The 17,748-nt window shown below is 40.1% G+C and overlaps 1 protein-coding gene across 1 annotated transcript in view; it reads right to left on the reverse strand.

Annotated features, from left to right (window-relative positions):
- Window positions 1-339: 339 nt before the first annotated feature.
- MAPK13 (mitogen-activated protein kinase 13) overlaps window positions 340-17,748 on the reverse strand; it is a 31,161-nt gene continuing 13,752 nt past the window's right edge. The window contains exons 4-12 of the mRNA XM_020795182.3: window positions 16,427-16,535; window positions 15,011-15,040; window positions 12,296-12,343; window positions 8,069-8,183; window positions 7,004-7,075; window positions 6,256-6,335; window positions 3,651-3,729; window positions 2,372-2,548; window positions 340-630 (exon numbers count right to left, since the gene is read on the reverse strand). Coding sequence (XP_020650841.1) covers window positions 551-630; window positions 2,372-2,548; window positions 3,651-3,729; window positions 6,256-6,335; window positions 7,004-7,075; window positions 8,069-8,183; window positions 12,296-12,343; window positions 15,011-15,040; window positions 16,427-16,535 — 790 coding nt within the window. The 3' untranslated portion in view covers window positions 340-550. The remainder of the gene's footprint in view (window positions 631-2,371; window positions 2,549-3,650; window positions 3,730-6,255; window positions 6,336-7,003; window positions 7,076-8,068; window positions 8,184-12,295; window positions 12,344-15,010; window positions 15,041-16,426; window positions 16,536-17,748) is intronic.

A 17,748-nucleotide genomic window follows, 5' to 3' on the forward strand; every position in this document is an offset into this window, starting at 1 on the left:
CTATGTATATATAGAGTTACATGTATTTTATGTAACTCAGTTTTTTAAAATGTAGGCATTTCCCCTTAGAAGTGTGGTTGAATATGGTCGTCAGATAAATGAGAATTAAAGAATTCTAGGTCTTAAGACATATTCCTTGTGGTTCTCTCTACCTGGTACACAAATTACCGCTTTCTTACATAAATGCTTATTTTGTTTCTTTGGATAAATGATCATTTTAGGATGCAAAATCCCTGACAGCAACAAGAAAAAAGAACATTTCACAAACCGTTACTTTAAAATTATTGCGGAAACACTTTCAAGAAGAATTACACAAAAAAGAAAGAAACATGGAGGTCATAATATATCATAAAGGGCTTTAATGGGAAGAATATTCATTTTGGCTCTCAAATATAATGTTTTTGCAGCTGAAGCCTACAAACTAAGGTTGAACTCATTGTCCTTTTGTTCTCCATACACAGACTTTTCCATGCTGATTACTATTTACCCATTGTTGGTGTCAAAATGTTGTCTCATGAGAAAGGAAGCCAAATGTTGGATAAGACAGACTTTACAATTTCATACCACTTCTTCTCTTGGAATCTTTCCGTGCAATTGGGCTGAATGACAATATTTCATTGTAAATATGCCCTTGAAAGAGAAGAAAAGAATAAAATAGGAGTGCATTTGATTCAGGTTACGTGTACTGCTGCTTTAATGTTTGGTTAGTGCATTATATTACAAATGTGACAATGATTCTGAAGAATAGGTGACTAACAGAAGTTCAGAAGGATGCAAGACTGTGACCTAAATCCAATTGTTGGTTCCAACTGGAAGAGACCCATTGAATCACTGGGAACTATGGAGTCAACAGTTACGCATGTTCCATGATTCAGAGGGTCTTTTCTAGTTGGGATTAAGAGTTGGATTTAAAGCTGTTGTGATTAAATACGTTCAGAAATCTTGAGGCATGACAGAATTAGAATTAGGAATGTCAGATTTTCTTAAGGTCCAGGGAAAAAAATTAATTTTATGTTGCCAATATTTGGGAGAGCAATGTCATTATCCTGTTGAATTTACTGTGTATGCAAGGAAAATTGTGGAAGCAGCTTTCCCTGTTGCAGCAAGGTCTGTTCACATGATCAGACTTCACCACATAGCGGCAGCTGCTGCTTAAGGTAATAAGTTCAATATAAGATTCTGTCTGAAGTCATTTTTGCACAGTCAGGAAAAGAATTGCTACAGAGCTTATGAAAGCCATACAAGCATAGATTAAACGAGTAAGGGCTTGTCTAGATGGGTCAAAGGGCTGCAGCAAATAACCACAAGTAGACAGGTTTGTTCCAAAAAGGACCAGGTTATGCTGATTTCGGCATCATCTTCACACTGCCAAAACTCTGGTTCTTTTTAAGGAGAAAGGTGGGATAAAAATATTATAAATAAATAAATTGTGACAGTTGACCATTTTGCAGTGTCTGATCTTTTGCATTCATTTACAGAATGGTAAAACAACCAGAAAACAAGCACATTTAAAGTTTCAGTTGACTTGCCAGAATGGCTAAGAGGACCATCTCTCACTGGCCTGAATATCACATATAAAACGTTCTGGTTTCATGCCTACCATTGCTCTGTCTTCCTGTAAACTAAGACAGGAGGATATTTAATCTCTTCCTGTTAGTTTCTCTCTCCACCTTCATTTGATACTAGTCTCTAAGAGGAACATGCCACACCCTGGTACCAGAATGAGGTACCTAAGGAAATCCCTCCATTCCATATTGTATGATCTACAGAATTCTTAAATTCAGTTCGGTGCTACCGAAAATTGTCTTCTTACATCATGAGAAAGTTGTGTTACTTAATGGCATGTGAGTTGGGAGTGCCTTTTAAACATTTCATATTGCAAACTATTATGTTATTTCCTTTCTTCCATTTTAGATGTCTTTTAAAATTATTTGATCATCATCATCCTTAATTTGTAATAAACAAATTAATCTGGAATGAAATGCATCTTGTGGAGAGCCTGAAGAATGATTTCCCTCACATGACAAGCTACTTCTTCATACTACACTCAGAGCTAGAACAAGGAAAGGATGAATGGATTGAATGATGCTCTTTGATGATATGGAGGTTCACCTTGCTATTGCTCCTGCCCTATCTTGAAACTCCTGTAGGTCTCTTGCTCAAAGTGTTAAGTGCCAATAGATAGATAGCGGTAAAAGGAAATAGGGCTCTCAGCGCACAGTTTCCCACAAGTGTAGCTGAGTGGACTGATACCCATCTTATTCTGAAATAAATGCTGCACAGTTGTTTGTGTGCTTTTATCTGAGAGGTGCAGGAAGTGAGAGTCTAACCATGGGCATGATCTCCTGGAAGAATATCAAACCAAACTTACTTCTCCATTCATTGATTGAAAGCTTTTCGCCCTCCAGAGATTCATCATAGGAGTGTTGTGCTTCAGTTTCTTCTTCAACATCTCTAAATGGTTCAAAGAACATATGTTCCAGAGCTTGGCTGGCTGTAAGGCGCTTCTCCACATCCAGCTGCAACATTTTGTCAAGCAGGTCCACTGCTACAAATAGGGAAATGAATATTACTAGGTATACCTCACAATAAGTATGTCTGGCAAAGATGACCCTGAAAAAATGGTTTGTCCTACCGTTATGCAGATTGAGCCAGTCTCTTTAGGGTGAAGATGCAAGGAATAGCATGCTACCAGATCTTCCTCCTGGACTCCACCCCAGATGTTTATTCTGGAGGGCAAAGCCCTGTCTTGGACCCCTAAACAAGCTTGGTCTCTCAGCTATGGAAGAGGGCACTGTCTTCTCACAATGTGGAAGTAATGATATCTCAAATATAAGCCACCACAGTTAGGAAATGCTGGTGAGCTTTGAGTCACTGCTTCCATGTGGCCAACTCACATTTATACAGGGAATCTACCCCCACCCTCATCTCTATGACATGATAAAATTAAATATTCAAAATACAATGGCAAGGAATTATTTCATGTCGGATTTAATGACCTCAGAAGAGATAAGCAACAAGCAGATAAACAAGACAATTACACTAGACTTGGAAAAACTGGAAACTGAATAGTTAACCAATCAGGCTTTTTCTTTAGTGCTACTGAAGTATCTAAAAAGAGCTTCCATCTAATATGCCATTGCTGTGAGCACTACTGCAGCAGGGATCTCCTGGAAAAAATACCACAGACAGAAAACTACTTTTTCTGTAACTGCATGGCCCTAAATATTGGCACCATGGTGTAACTTCCACAGGTATAATTATGGAAACATTAGGCATTAAAACCAGCTTGTTATAATACAAAACATTAGTTGCACCCATTTTTAAATACTGTAATTTGGATCTGCCAGCAGTACTAGAGATGAAGGTACTTCACTCAAACTGCATGACTCCTGTGACAAGGGGTCTCTACCCAAAACTGCCTTGCATAGTCGCACCAGTGGATGGGAAGCAAATAACCACTGATTATCAAATTCCCTTTGGATTCCTCATTGCATGCCAATTGGGTGGCTTGGTGCACAACCAGGAATCCAATCGAGGGCTTAAGTTGCCGCTATTTGGTGCTACATCATTTCCTTTCCACCTGCAAAACAGGTTTCTGGCCAAAATATTTCTTTTCTTATAAAGCGAAGCACAAAAACCCGACTTACCCAGAGGGCTGGCTTTCGGGAAAAGTCGAGATAAATCCATTTTGGGAATCTTTGTAAGTGACTGTATGTAGTTTTTAGCCTAAAAGAAACAAGACTTTCGTACAGGCATAGAAATGTTCTGCAACTGGAAAATGTAAGGGGCAATATTAAATAACGTATTGTTGAGAATCTAAACCCTCACACATGAAACCCTCCTGTTCTACTACTTGATTAAGAACAGACTACAAGCAATATTATGCTGTTATTAAATACATCCATAAATAGGATAGGACTAACATGGCTGCCTCTCCAAAAACTACAACTAGGATAGGACAATATACTGTCTCTACCTTGCTTCATTATGTCACTGCTGGTTTGCTTTTACAGTAATTCCTGCAGCTCCCTTCCTGTCAGGACTGGGCAATCTAACTTCATGTAGGTGCAGGATGGGGGGGGGGGGAGAGACAATGGGAGAGAAGGAGGACAGGAAAGGGAAAATGGTTCAAACCTCTGGTTGAAGCAGAGTGTTCACACACACACACCCATCCCTGGTAGCCTGCTATGTAGAAAGCAAGTGAGGGAAGGAAAATGAGGGGTCAGAGCAAGCAAACAAGAATGGGGGCAGCCCTCCCCTCCGCCAGTAAGTGCACCTCATCTCAGACAGATCATCTCTGAAGAAATGTGGCCCTAAGGGTAAAAGATATTCCTCACCCCACTTCATCTGACTATTTCTGTGTTGCCTAGGTATTGCCTATGCATTTGTACTGTATTTTGTAATGACCACATAGCTCCCCACTTTTATTTCTCTGTTGCAGGCACATTTGTTTACCTCTCCATTTTTCAAGCAAATGATTTTGGCTGCAGTTGTGAATATACTTAATAGGGACCTTGCACTTGGAATTACTGCTGAGTATGGGGTTACACTGCTAAAGGTAAATACAGATGTGTGATGTATGTAAAGCTGCACAGGAAACTGCTGACCCAAGGATTTCCAGGTGCCTGTCTATAATTTTCAACACAGTGTTTACATTTCTCTGCAGCTTAATAGTAAAAGCGATCTTCTTGATACCCTTTTTGCATAATCAGCTCTACTATATCCCAATGACGTTTTAGCCTGTGCAAGGCCCCCCACCTCACCCTATTTCTGATAATACCATATCCCGTCTATTGACTGTCTAAGACCCTTTCTGTGTTAGCAGGGTCTTTTACTAGACTCATTTACTTAAACCTTTTGTACACAGCCTGCCCACCATTCCTCCGTGCTTCCATCTCATGCAAGATACACTTGCTGAAATTTTTATTTTCTGTACATTTATAAAAGGGAATGGAATTGTATCTTCTTTTGCATCTGGCCACTTTACTACCCTGTTTCCCCCAAAATAAGACCTAACCTGAAAATAAGCCCTAGTATGATTTTTCAGGATGCTCGTAATATAAGCCCTACCCCCAAAATAAGCCCCAGTTAAGTGAAACCTCACCCTCCACCATTGTGCAACAACCAGAAGAAGATGACATGACTGTATTTGGATAAAGGAAGATTGTTGTACATGAAAAAAAAATAAAACATCCCCTAAAAATAAGCCCCAATGCATTTTGGAGCAAAAATTAATATAAGACCCTGTCTTATTTTTGGGAAAACATGGTATTTCTGCTGCAAGGGAGAAAAGCCATAGTGGCAGATCATACAAACGCTCCCCTCCTGTCAAAGTGACTGCAAGCCAATGGCTGAAATCCAGTAGTAAGTCACAACTTTTCCATGCACTGATTACATTAGGACATTGGCATCATTTTGGTGCAAAGTCAAAGCATGATTATTTGTTTTTGGGTGTTGAGGATCTTGGTCTTCATAGGTTTTAATGCAATAGTTTTAATGCTTTAATTGTTTGTGTTTTAATTTTAAATTATTGTAAAGGCTTTTTTGTTTTTAAACTGCCTTATACAGTATGGCTCTGTAACCTTATATGGCAAAATTCCCACAGATTTGAATAGGACTGCTTTGTTTTCAACAATCTTGGTGACATTATGTTGCTCCAGAAGTATATTTATATATAAATATAAATAAATAGTGACTGTTACTGAAAGCTTGGAAATTTACATTTTTGGACAAAAATTTATAATCCCAGAATCCTCTTCAGCCACGATGGTCAGTGCAGTATTCTGGGATTTCCAGCTGAAAAGGGAAACTCGTGTACTGCTTTTATTAAATTAGGTAGATTTTTTTTAAAAAGTGTTTGTGTACTGTATGTGTTTGAGAAATAATGAATAAGAATATGATTATGAGATGAATCTCACATATGGTTGACATGGTAGAGTACCAGTCAAAATATTATTTTAGGGTTGCAGAGACCCCCGGTTCAAATTTCCACTCGGCCATGAAATTTACCACATTATAGTGGATCAGTCATTTTCCATCATCCTAAACTATGTGATAGGGCTATTGTGAAGATAAAATGGAGTGAAGTTACTACTATGGATACTGCCTTTAACTCCCTAGAAGAAAGATGAATGGATATAAATGAGTGTTTTTTTAATCCCCACATAATTATTACAAATTGGAGACAATGTTAAACATTTGGGAGCCAACATTCAAATCAGATTAAAGTGGAAGGCATTGCATTTTTCTTACCGCTTTGTCTTCCAGCTTCTGTACAAACTCCTCTCCTGGGCTTCCTGTCACTTTCAAGATCTGAGTCAATTGATCAAGATCTGGCAAGCTGAGTTAAGGCTTATTCACATAGGAAGAAGTGTATAGTATTGTATAACCTAAACAATATATTTTTGCTCTTTGATATTTATAGCAATCTACCTGCATCTATAGTTTTCCCACCCTTTGACTAAGGAGGTCAGGGCATCCAAGTACAGTTCAGTTTTGTCATCGCTAGGCTGGGAGATAGTGAGTCCTATTTTCTTGTTTTTGTTTTTGCTTTTTAATTTTTAGTGATAAGAATGAGTTTTGCAATTAGCTTCCAGCAGTCTTTGGTCCACCTGCCTTTTGGGAATCAGCTCCCATTGGCCATATTGGCTGGAACTTTTGGGAGCTGAACTCCAATGTTTGAGGACCAAAGTTTTAGACACCCGTATTAACAATAAGAAGCCTGCAGTCCTATATGTGCTTATTTGTGAACTAAGCAGGACTTTAAGTGAAAAAATGTGCTGTTTGTTGCTTTAAATGAAAGAAGTAGAAAGCTTCGTCGTGATCCAGTGAAACCTGTGTCATTGCTCTGCAGTCCCACTCCTGATATTCTGACTGCAGATAAGTGTGTAGTCAAGGCATATAGCTTCCCATTCTGACCTAATCTGTGTGTTGCAGTAGTTATAGTTTAGGCTGCAATGCACATGGCTTTCATAAAAGAGGCAGCAGTTGAGAAGGATACAGTCCTTACCCTTAAACAGAGTTTTCCCAGTCAGCATTTCTGCCATAATGCAGCCAACAGACCAGATATCAACTGTTCAGGAAGAAATGTGAGAGACCCATTAGAAGAGTATAGTACTATGGTTTGGCAACAGAAAGGCAGAAAATGGCCAGCTCATTTTGCACGCCATCAATAAATCCACATGTTAAGAGTTTATTTGTTATCTGTACAATGGCATACTTTTTGTTTTCTGTTCTGTTTTGGAAACTTTCTTAAATAAGCTTTAAATAAACATTTTCACAAAGGGCTCATCCACACTATGGTGTTGTCCCTCGTCATTCTGGGTCTGCTCTGGGTTGTTCTGCCATTTTTCTTATGGCAGATTTGAGTAGATCATCCACATATAAGCAGGGAAAATATTTCATGCTGGATGTACTGGGGTGCATTGGGTCCTGCTGGTTCCCACACATCTGTAATTGAGCCCTGAGGTCTCACTCCCAACAGGGATTGCTCTTCCCTTTTGCCATTTTTTTTAATCTTCTCTTCACCTACTTCATTCTCTCTTCCCTCCTTGTTTTAACTTCCCAGCATTCTTTTACCATCACATTTTTGGCTGCAGTGCTTTCTCAACTTTTTATCTATTTATTTTTAAGCCATCACTTTTGTGCTCTGGCGCAAAAGACCAGAGTCTGAACCAATGATTGCCCAACTACACAACTAGCCACATGACACAGTTGAGTCAAGGCAGGGCACAGATGACACCTTGGGCTCTACTGAGAGTACAGTATGTACACTTCCGTATCAGCTAGAAATGGGGAAAATGTCTTTTTGAAACTAGGGTCGTTTGAGGTTTGTATGCCATTTGGATGCGAGGATCATACCAAATGGCGTACTGGAGCTCCAAGCAACCCTCTTGGCACCTAGTCCAGCCTGCCCAGTTGCCACATGTACTTTTTTAGCAAGGGACATTGTTACTGCAGAAAACAGATGAAAACCCATATAGAACAATATTGATTGTGACCTATAATTCATACCCTTATGAGAACAGTTTCCCAAACAGCCAGGTGAGGAAATACTTTTACACACCAGTCTGATTGTAATGCATCCAGCTCAAAATCACTTCTGGGGCTCGGTACCAACGAGTTACCACATAGCCAGTCATCTCAGAGTCTGCATGTCTCGCCAGTCCAAAGTCTAAGATCTACAGTGCAAAGTAAATAAGAAGGAAGCCAGTTTATTTATTTAATTTATTTAAAATCTGTTTACCCCACCTTCCTCCTGAAAAAGGACCCAGGGAAGCTTACATATGTAAAAAGACTATATTTAAAAGCTAAAACCAGTAAATATACAAATATATTAAATATAATATAGATATTAAAGATGGTAAAGAAAAGCAATACTAAAACCACAATGAAGCACAGCAATCTATTAAAAAACTAATCTCAGACTAAAGAAAAGCCTGCCTGAAGACAAAGGTCTTTGCCAGCCTGTGTAAAGGCAGCAAAGATGGGGCCAGCCTAGCTTCCCGTGGGAGGGAGTTCCAGAGTCTGGGAGAAGCGACAGAGAGGGCCCTCCCTCATGTCCCCGCCAAGTGCACATGTGAAGATGACAGGACTGAGAGAAAGGCCTCCCCAGATTATCTTAACACCCACGCAGCCTCACAAAGGAGATGTGGCCCTTGAGATAGCCTGGATTCAAGCAGTTTAGGACTTTATAGGCTAAAACCAGCAGTTTGAATTGTTCCTAGAAAGGACTTGGCAGCCAGTGGAGCTTCTGTAATGGGGGAGATATGTGATCCTTGTAACCAGTCCTAGCTAACAATCTGGCTGAAGCACTCTAGAAAAGGGAATGGATCCTTCACAGGAATATTCTACCTACATGGGACACTCGATAATGACATTTAAATGGTTGGCTATGCTGGAAGCCATGGACATATCTTGATAACAAAGAGAAACCACATCTAGGAAACATTACAGAAATGGTGCCATTACCCGTGCAATAGCAAGCTTGTTTAATCAAGACTCTTAGGGATATGCAGGGGGGAAACTTTCAGTTTGCTTTTGTTTCAGGTTTCTTTGTGGGGGTTTGTGAAGAGTCATTCGGTTGGGCTTCCCTCTTTTTTAATAAAACAACATCAGACACTTTGTCAAATAGCTTGTTGTCATTTATTACTTCACCCAACAGGGTTTTAACCACAACAGGTTTGTTCAAACTAGTCTCTTGTTCGAGCAACGGCTCTCGCAAGGGCAACCCAAAAGCTTTCTTCCATAACGTTTCCCAAACTCTGGTTCCATGGACCGGCACAAACTTGTCCCTGACCCTCAGTTCCCAAACTATGGTCACTTGCACTCAGAAGTGGGAGGGTCTCTTCATCTCCCACCCATCACCAGGACGGGTCTCCCTCTCTTGTTGGGTCGCCCCAAGGTCCAGGAAGCATCTCATCTTCCTCAGCTCTTCTAAATGCCATGCCCGGTGAGCCTCTCTTTCTCTAGCAATAGCTTCTTTCTCTTCCCTGATTTTCCTTCTCCATTCACAAGTCTCAGACTCATCCCAGTACGATGGTTTTTGGGGCAAGCCTTTCTCCCTCCGACTCTCAGCTTCAGCTTTAGGACTTGTTCCAATTTTCCCGTCCACGGGTCCTGCATCCAAATCCACTCCCAACCTCCTGGGATGTTGTCCCGTTCTGCCTTGATCTCTCCCAGCCCCCCTTCTTCCACCACCTCATGAACCTCTTTCCTTCCCTCCAATTCTTCCTTAAAAGGATGTTATTTCCATCTCTCTTCCAACTCTCGGGTATCCACAGCTTTTGACACCCCTTTCCCCTGTAGATTTGCCTCCTCTAAATCATGGGTATCTGAACCTTGATCTCTTTTATGGCTTAAGGTAGTCGGTGGACTAGTCTGGGTTTGTTTGGAGGTCTTAACGAGAGACAGCTCTACCAGAAAGACACGGAACTTCTGGTCTTTCCCTTCACAGGGTTATTCTTCCATTCTCAGGCCCTTGGAGGAAGCCTTTGTGTCCTTTCATTTCAGTTTTCCTCATTTGGACCTCTAGTACTAGGTTGAATTGAGCCCTACAGAATGCAATAAACTACTCCAAAAAATCAGGATCAAGACAATAAACGATGAACTTTTTCAGAAGCAGGCAATACAACAACAGTGCCTGAGAAAGAAAAATCACAACCAGATCTATGCAGCAGGCACTTTACATCAGCATCAGGAAACAGTACCAGTGGGGAAGAAAGCACCATTAGATTAATTAGATATCATCACAATTGACCAGGCCTATGACCTTCCAAAGGAGGAAATCCAAATAAACAGGATCGACTTCCCCCCCCCCCGTTGATTCCAGAATTCTATCATACAGCCACCAAAGGCTTCAGAAAGTAAAGGAACTGTCTCCTTTGTGTGCCCCCCCCCTCAATTTGAGTTAACACACAAGTCTCATCCCTAATTGCAATACTCCTAAGGATTTTTTAACCTAGCTGATATGAAGTGAGGACATCCAATCCCTGTTTCCACCCACACGTTTTATTTTACACCTTTATGAATTGCACCCTTTTCCCAACAGACAACTGGGACACTATGAAACATAGCTGCCGTTAAAAACATTCACATCATAACATAATAAACACAGGAGTACAACCATACATAAAATCTGAGAATTATGATGATATTTCAGTTAGAAAGCGGTATAGAATAGATAAAATGACTTCAAGTGACCATGGAAGCCTGACTCAGCAAAATAGACTGTATTTCCTGCACCCGACGCCATAAGGAAGCCAACCTCACTTCCCTTGGTGGGTGGGCGGGCGGGGGGGAGAGGACAGAGTTCTATAACTGGAGTGCTGCTACCGGGAAAGTCCTGCCAACCTAACATTCTCCTATCATACTTATCTAAACTTTCAGGGTTAATGGGGTAATACAACAGATCTCTGGTAATGAATGCATATTTTAAGTAAGTTTCACATGAGAGCAGGACATCCTGCATCATTTTCTCCCTATGAAAACAGGGTAATGCTGTTGGAGAACCATTTAGGATGCCAGGATGCAACTCTGAATCTGAGAATGGCATAGAAATTGCTATGGAATTCTGCTTATTAATAACCATATGTTGTCAGGTCAGTTTTGAGTTATGATACTGCCTCTCTTCTGGGGGCGTCCTGGGACTGTGCAGCTTGCCCAGGGCTTTCTCACAGGAGGCACAATGAGGAATAGGACTCCCAGTCTCTGGCTTTTCAGCCAAATACCTAACCACTGAACTATGCAGCCAGTTCATACATGCATAAAACTTGAGTAGGATTTTGATCAATGGGATTTAAGCTTAATAAACTAAATTTAGTAAACTAAACTGGGTTGTGAAGTGAAGATGGAAATAGCAGTGAAGGCAGTGAGTGAGCCGTCCCCTCACACGTCTGAGACAGGAGGAGGAGATGAGGATGCAGCTGGTGTGAATGTTTGGATACAGGGGAAAGAGTGACAGGAGAAAGGAGAGAGGCGGAGTCAAAAAGAGAGAGAAAGGGGGTGGAGGTTTTTCTGACAATGGAAGAGGAGAAAAAAAAGTAGTAGTGTGGGAGGAAGAAAAGAAAGGAGGAGGAGGACCTCAGGTTTTCCAGGTGCCGGAAAGAGCAGAGATAGGAGGCGGAATACGTGGTGCGGTGGGGCAAGGACGAGATGAACAAGGGATAGAGGTACAGCTGGAAGAGTTAGATCCCTCACAATGTACAGTTTTAGTGTTCCCTCGTGGCCAAGATCCTTGGAGGAAGGTGGTTCACCCGAAACTCATCTCACTGAACCATAAGCCTCCGGAAGGAGACTGGGCCCATCACCCATGTTGTAGAACCATTAGTGCAATATGGAATGCCCATCTATGGAAACCAACGGACCAGGAGAGATTCAGACCGACCCTGCATTAAAGGAAGAAGAGCCCACTTGTGGACTGTCTTTGTCTTGGACTGAGTTCCCTTTAGATGTTAGCCCTGTTGGCCCAACAGAAGTAGTTGTTGATTCTCCGTTCACTGTTGTTAATAAAATTTTAAATGAAAGAAACAAGACTTTTATGGTCATTTCCACCAAAAGAGAGGAACTGCTTAACTTTTCTACCGAACCTAATCATATGGGTTTTCTTTACTTCAGTGAGTCAGCATGAAGTACAAGTAACTCTGGATCCTGCCCTTTTAAATCGGTAAGATTTATTTCAAAGTAAATATTTAAAAAGTTCAGTTGCTTATATATTGTGGATTCACAAGGGAACAGTCAGGCCATTAATGCAACCTGCCACTACATGTTCCTTACCAGGAAAAAATATGCCCACCTTTAGTTCACAATCTTCATTCACTGCCAAATTGCCAGGCTTCAGATCCTGCAGTAGATTTTAGATATATAAAAATCAGAAAACAAGTCTGGAAGTCAACCAAAGCTATCATAATTACATCCTATTTTGGCCAAAATACACACTTCATTTGTAATTTTGTATCACAGATATAAGCCTAACTGAAATCAATGGGGCTTTCTTCAAAAGGCACTACTAGAGGGAAAAAGTGGTAGGTTTCCTCTGTCAGTTAATGACTATTTAATATGTGTGTTTTGCTCTAAGAGATATGATGCAATTGCTGATTGAAAATTGACCGAAGGACCCTTGGATACAGTGTTCATCATGTTCTTCTGATCGAGATGGAATAACATTGTGTTGGTGGGATAACATTCATATCTTCAGTGAAGCCATGATAAGGCAGAGGAAAGCTGCCATGATACCGGGAATGGTATGTATTGGCAGACATTAGAAAAGTTATTTTTGAGACTATAACTTTGGCCATCTCACTGCCAGGCTGCAGTTGGGATGTTGGGAGTTGAAGCTCCCAATAAAATAATTTTCCCAATCTCTGCCAATAATGTTGTGCCAGTGGAGAGGGCACACTGGGGGCAGGGATTAAATCTTTCAGAATCCAAGCCTTCTTTGCTTCTGACATAATACTCCAAAGGCCTAATAATACCTGGGACTGGAAGGTACATTCCAGGAAAAGATCTGCCTCCCACCTCCTAACCTAGTCACAGAAATCCATAGGGCACAAGATACTACAATTGTTCTGTAAAGGTTATCTCTCCTTTCCTCTCCCGGTAGAGTAGGATTGTTCTGTTAATATAAACAAAATGATCCATTTCACTGTTCCAAAGGGCTAAGGACTGCCCCTGTCACTCTTTTTGATAGAGGTCCTCGAGTGATGCTAATTAATAGACCCTCCCCCTCAGTTTTGGCACAAGCGTGTGCTACCCTAGTTCTGCAAGATTTCTAGTCTCCCTCTCTCTTTATCTCAATCTACTTTTTCATTCAATTGCGGAATGCTTCTTTTATCCTGTTTCAGCGTTAAAAATGGGCCTTGGGGCATGCAAGAAGTTGCAAGAATGTCTTCTCAGGTGACATCTGAAATGTTTTCTTTGGGCAGTTTCAGATGCATTTTTCAACCACCTTGAGAAAACATGAAGGAAAACAAAGGTGAAGGGAGGAAGTGGTATCTCAATTCTACAGCAAGCTTAAAAAAAAAAAAAAAGCGTTGGTCAGAGCCAGTGCTTGGAAGAGCTACTTTTACGGACTATAATTCTCGGAATCCCCATTATTATAATGGTATTGCATTCTGGGATTTGTAGTCCAAAAATAACCTTCCCCAACTCTAACTCTGACAGAGGTTGGGATGTTGTTTGGGTTTTGCTCCAGGTGATCTCTCTGAACTCTCTCTACAAGGAAAAAATGAGTAAAGTAAGGCTGTCAGACTTTGCGCACATCAAAAATGGAAAAGATAATACAGTACTGCTTGGAAAAGAGGAAGGTAGCAGGAGAGGAGGAGGATCAAATATGGGATGGATTCACTCAATAAAGGAAACCGTAAGATTGAGTTTGCAAGACCTAAGCAGGCCTGTTAATAATAGGGCCTTTTGGAGGTCACTAATTCTTAAGACTGCCATAAATTGGAAACAATAAACCGATGGACATAACAACAACAAAAGAATGTTTGGCAAACAGCAGAATTTATCTTCCAACTGAGGAAGTCCTTTTAGTAAATACACAGAAATACTTTGGGGTTTGCAATAGTCAGTGAAAAATCAGCAGGCAATGGGCAAGATAGGCGACCAGGTATTGTTTTGTTATACATCTTGCATAATTTTCAACAGGTGGCCATATTGAAGCTCATGAAATTAGTAGTCTAAAACATATATCAGAAACCAGGTTGCTTTCCATGCCTCCCCCTAATATCCATTGCATTAGGAGGTACTGTAAATACAGTGCTTTGCTTATAGTACTGTATATACCTTTTCACTGAGTAGCTGGAGAATGTCCTCAAACATGAGGAGTTTCACCAACAGAGGTAGGGTTTATAGACCTATGTGGCTCCCAACACCAAGACTGTTTAAATCCTGGTAAGAGGGTCATCAAAAGCAATCCCTAGTTGGATCACACAGGTGCTATCTGTGTTGAGGCGTAGGGGAGGATGGTGTCACCTTAGATGCTGTCTGCCTGGGCAATGACTGGGTATGGGTATTGGAACTTGTGCTGGGCAGAAAGTGGGCAATACTAGCCACTGCCCTTCCTGCTCAGCACAGAGGCTTCTAGATATAGATGATTTTTTTTAATGTCAAAGATGGACAGGCAGATAGATATTATTAGGTATCATTTACTTGTAGCTTTCAGCAAACCTGGTGACCAACAGGCGCTTTATATTTCAGTCTCCATCATCCTCAGACAGCATGGGTATGGCCAACAGTCAGGAACTGTGGTAGCTATGGTTCAAAACATTTGGAGGTTCCATATTTTCTATGACTGGACCAGCTGGTATGTTTAAAATAAAATTACCCAAAGGGAATCTGAAAATTTTGAGAGTCGAGTAGACAAGGCAAATTGCTTTCATGGATTGCACACAGACACACAGAATACCCCAACCAGCATGGCTGTTGCTGTTTATTTCTGAAACATACACTAGTACCTTGCTTTGATCTAAAGGAGAAATAATTTTATCTCAAGTAAAGTAGTACTTACTCTGTGAATGATTCCAGCAGAATGAATATACTGCATTAAAAAAGAAAGAAAATTATGGTCATTAGGTAAACAGATATTGATTTTCATCATTAGCCAACAAGTGTTCTCCCTTATCAACAGTCAATAGTCAGAAAAGATTCTGAGCTGCAATTTGAAAAGTAACTTTTTGTACTACAGCTTGCTGAATGGCTAGGATAGTCTGGGAGCCATAGAATTTGGCTTGCTAGGATTTCTATGGGAAATATCTTGCCTGCAGAGGTTCTAATAAAATGGAAATATATAGCATAGTTCTTCCAAACAGTAAAGGTGAGCTAAGCCACTCAAGAGATAGAGGTTGAAATTCTTCAAAATGCAATGGGTGAATCCAACTGGTAGTCCCCATTAGAGCAGCAGACCTACTGAATCAGATTCGAAAGAGAATTGACTCATCATTCAATAATGGATTCAAAGGATTTATTTTAGTTGGGAGTGCCCACTGGAGTTAGGCTCTTGTCAACAAATATAGCACAAATGAAGCACTGTGGACTCAAGACGGTTACATAATAGGCTTCACACGGGTATTTGTTCTGCAATAAGCAAACCACACGGCAGAAGGCTGTTCACTGTTTGTCTCAACTGTGAACAGGTGAGGGGGAAAGGCTTACTTTTAAAAGTCTTTTACACCATTAATGGTTTCTTTTTTTTTTTTTTGCTCTACACTGCACAACTTTGTACCAGTATCAATTCTACCTCTGTGCTGTTTGTAAATTTATTCTGAAGAGTGATATTTGCTGGGGTTGGTTTTCCGCTTGACATTTTTCTACATCTCTGTGACCCAGCACCCCTCCACTAAACCACCCATTTCCCAGTGGGCACTCCCAACTAAAATAAACCCTTTGAAGCCATTATTGAATGATGAATCAATTCTCTTTCTTATGAATGAACTCAGTGAATGGAAATTACCATGTCTGTCCTAAGAAACACAGACCTTATTTCAGTTGCTATACTATTGGGTAAAGGAAGTAAACTTCCAACAAGATTTTGGTTTTCATTTGCTTGTTTATTTTTCATTTTATATTAGTATAAAACAGACTAACACAAGGCTACCTTTTTGATCATTTTTCTAACTTGTTGACCTCTAGATTTCTGGGACTACACAGTTAACATGCTAGTTGGGACTCTGGAATTGCTAGTCCAACTTCTTCAGCAGGTACTAGCTTGGGGAAGACTATAAGGAACACATGGAGTTTTAAAAGCTATGCACTCATGTTAGTAGACAGAGATACATGTTTGTTTTAAAAAGAAGAGCATTTCTAAGCAATTCTACTCTTTTAAGCATGTACTGAAAAGACTCTTCCATTATAGAGAGACTTAGGGAAAATTTATCAGTTAATTTAGGTTCAAATGATCACTCAGAGTTTCCGCAATGCCACTTACCTTTAACCCTTTCAGCACCTGGTAGATGAGATACTGGATCTTTTCCTCACTGAACTGATGTCCCATTATCTTTTGTAAATCAGTTTGCATGTAAGGCATCACCAGATAGCTAAAAGGTAGTGAGACAATTCCTTGAGTCTTCGAGAAAGATGTAGGTTTCTATATAGTGCTTAATTAAGCAGTGCTAAAACTGATTACCATTTTCTATAAGCAGCCATGTTTGCTGTCTGTATAGGATCAGATAAACGAATACTAAATAAGGGGAATAGAATTTACAGACATTGCACAAAAACCTGTATGACTGAGCCTTAAAATGCCCTTGTACCTCTTTGTTGATCTATTTCCTTTGTTTCAGAGAGGAAAGATATTTTCCAGGCTACAAATTTAGCTATCTCAGTGGCTCATTGACCTTCCATGGAACTTAGTTATTATGATTAAATTTGACAGGTTGGCCCATACCCATTGTGCACCGAACTCTTTCTGGTGGTGCTTTTGTAACCTCTTGATATATTGGTTCAGTTCATAGGTGTGAGACTAAGAAAGAGAAAGGCTATGGGTAAAAGGTCTGAGTCTCATTAAGAGCAAGATAGCTGAAAAGGCGGGAGCTGCTGTTGCTAGTCAGACTACTAAGGCTCTTGCCAAAATGGTTTAGGTATAATTTTTATATGTTTGTGTTGATGAATCTATATAGTGAATTCATGAATTGCATACAATATAATACAATGATATTTTATTTTCTGTTTTTGAAGATTCTCCTGTGTTAAGGATAACTGAGGAAGATATATTGGATATTTGTCTGACTTTGAAATCAAAGGGACCCTTGAACTTTACAAATTCTACAAGCAACTTCTGTCTTGGTGCTGTTGCCAAGGATTTGGGGACACAAACTATAGCATTTTGTTGTCATTATAATTTTTCATGTTGTCTGTTATATAAATGCAAATAAGAAGATACATGTTTTGTGAAATTGTGTTTGCAAGATTCAACAATAGTAAGCAAATAGTCCCGTAGAACCTAAAAGTGTTACACTTCGTTTTTTGAGTACTTCAACTTCCAGAATATATTCTCATAACGTACAACAGATTGGAGGTTCAGCCTGTAACCCACTGGTTCTCAACTCTTGGCTTGCCAGGTATTTGGGACTTACTACCAGAAGTCTTCAGCACTAGCATCTGTGAACTGAAGTGTGAAACCCTGGGACACCCAAAGATTGAGAACCCCTGCTTTGAAAGAAGTACAGTGTTTAAAGTGTAGATCAAAATAAAATAAATAGAAGTTCTTACATTTATATTATTTAAGTTCCATTACTCTGCATGTGCAAT

Source organism: Pogona vitticeps, chromosome 4 (genome assembly GCF_051106095.1).
Source record: "Pogona vitticeps strain Pit_001003342236 chromosome 4, PviZW2.1, whole genome shotgun sequence".
In the NCBI taxonomy this organism is placed as follows: Eukaryota; Metazoa; Chordata; class Lepidosauria; order Squamata; family Agamidae; genus Pogona; species Pogona vitticeps.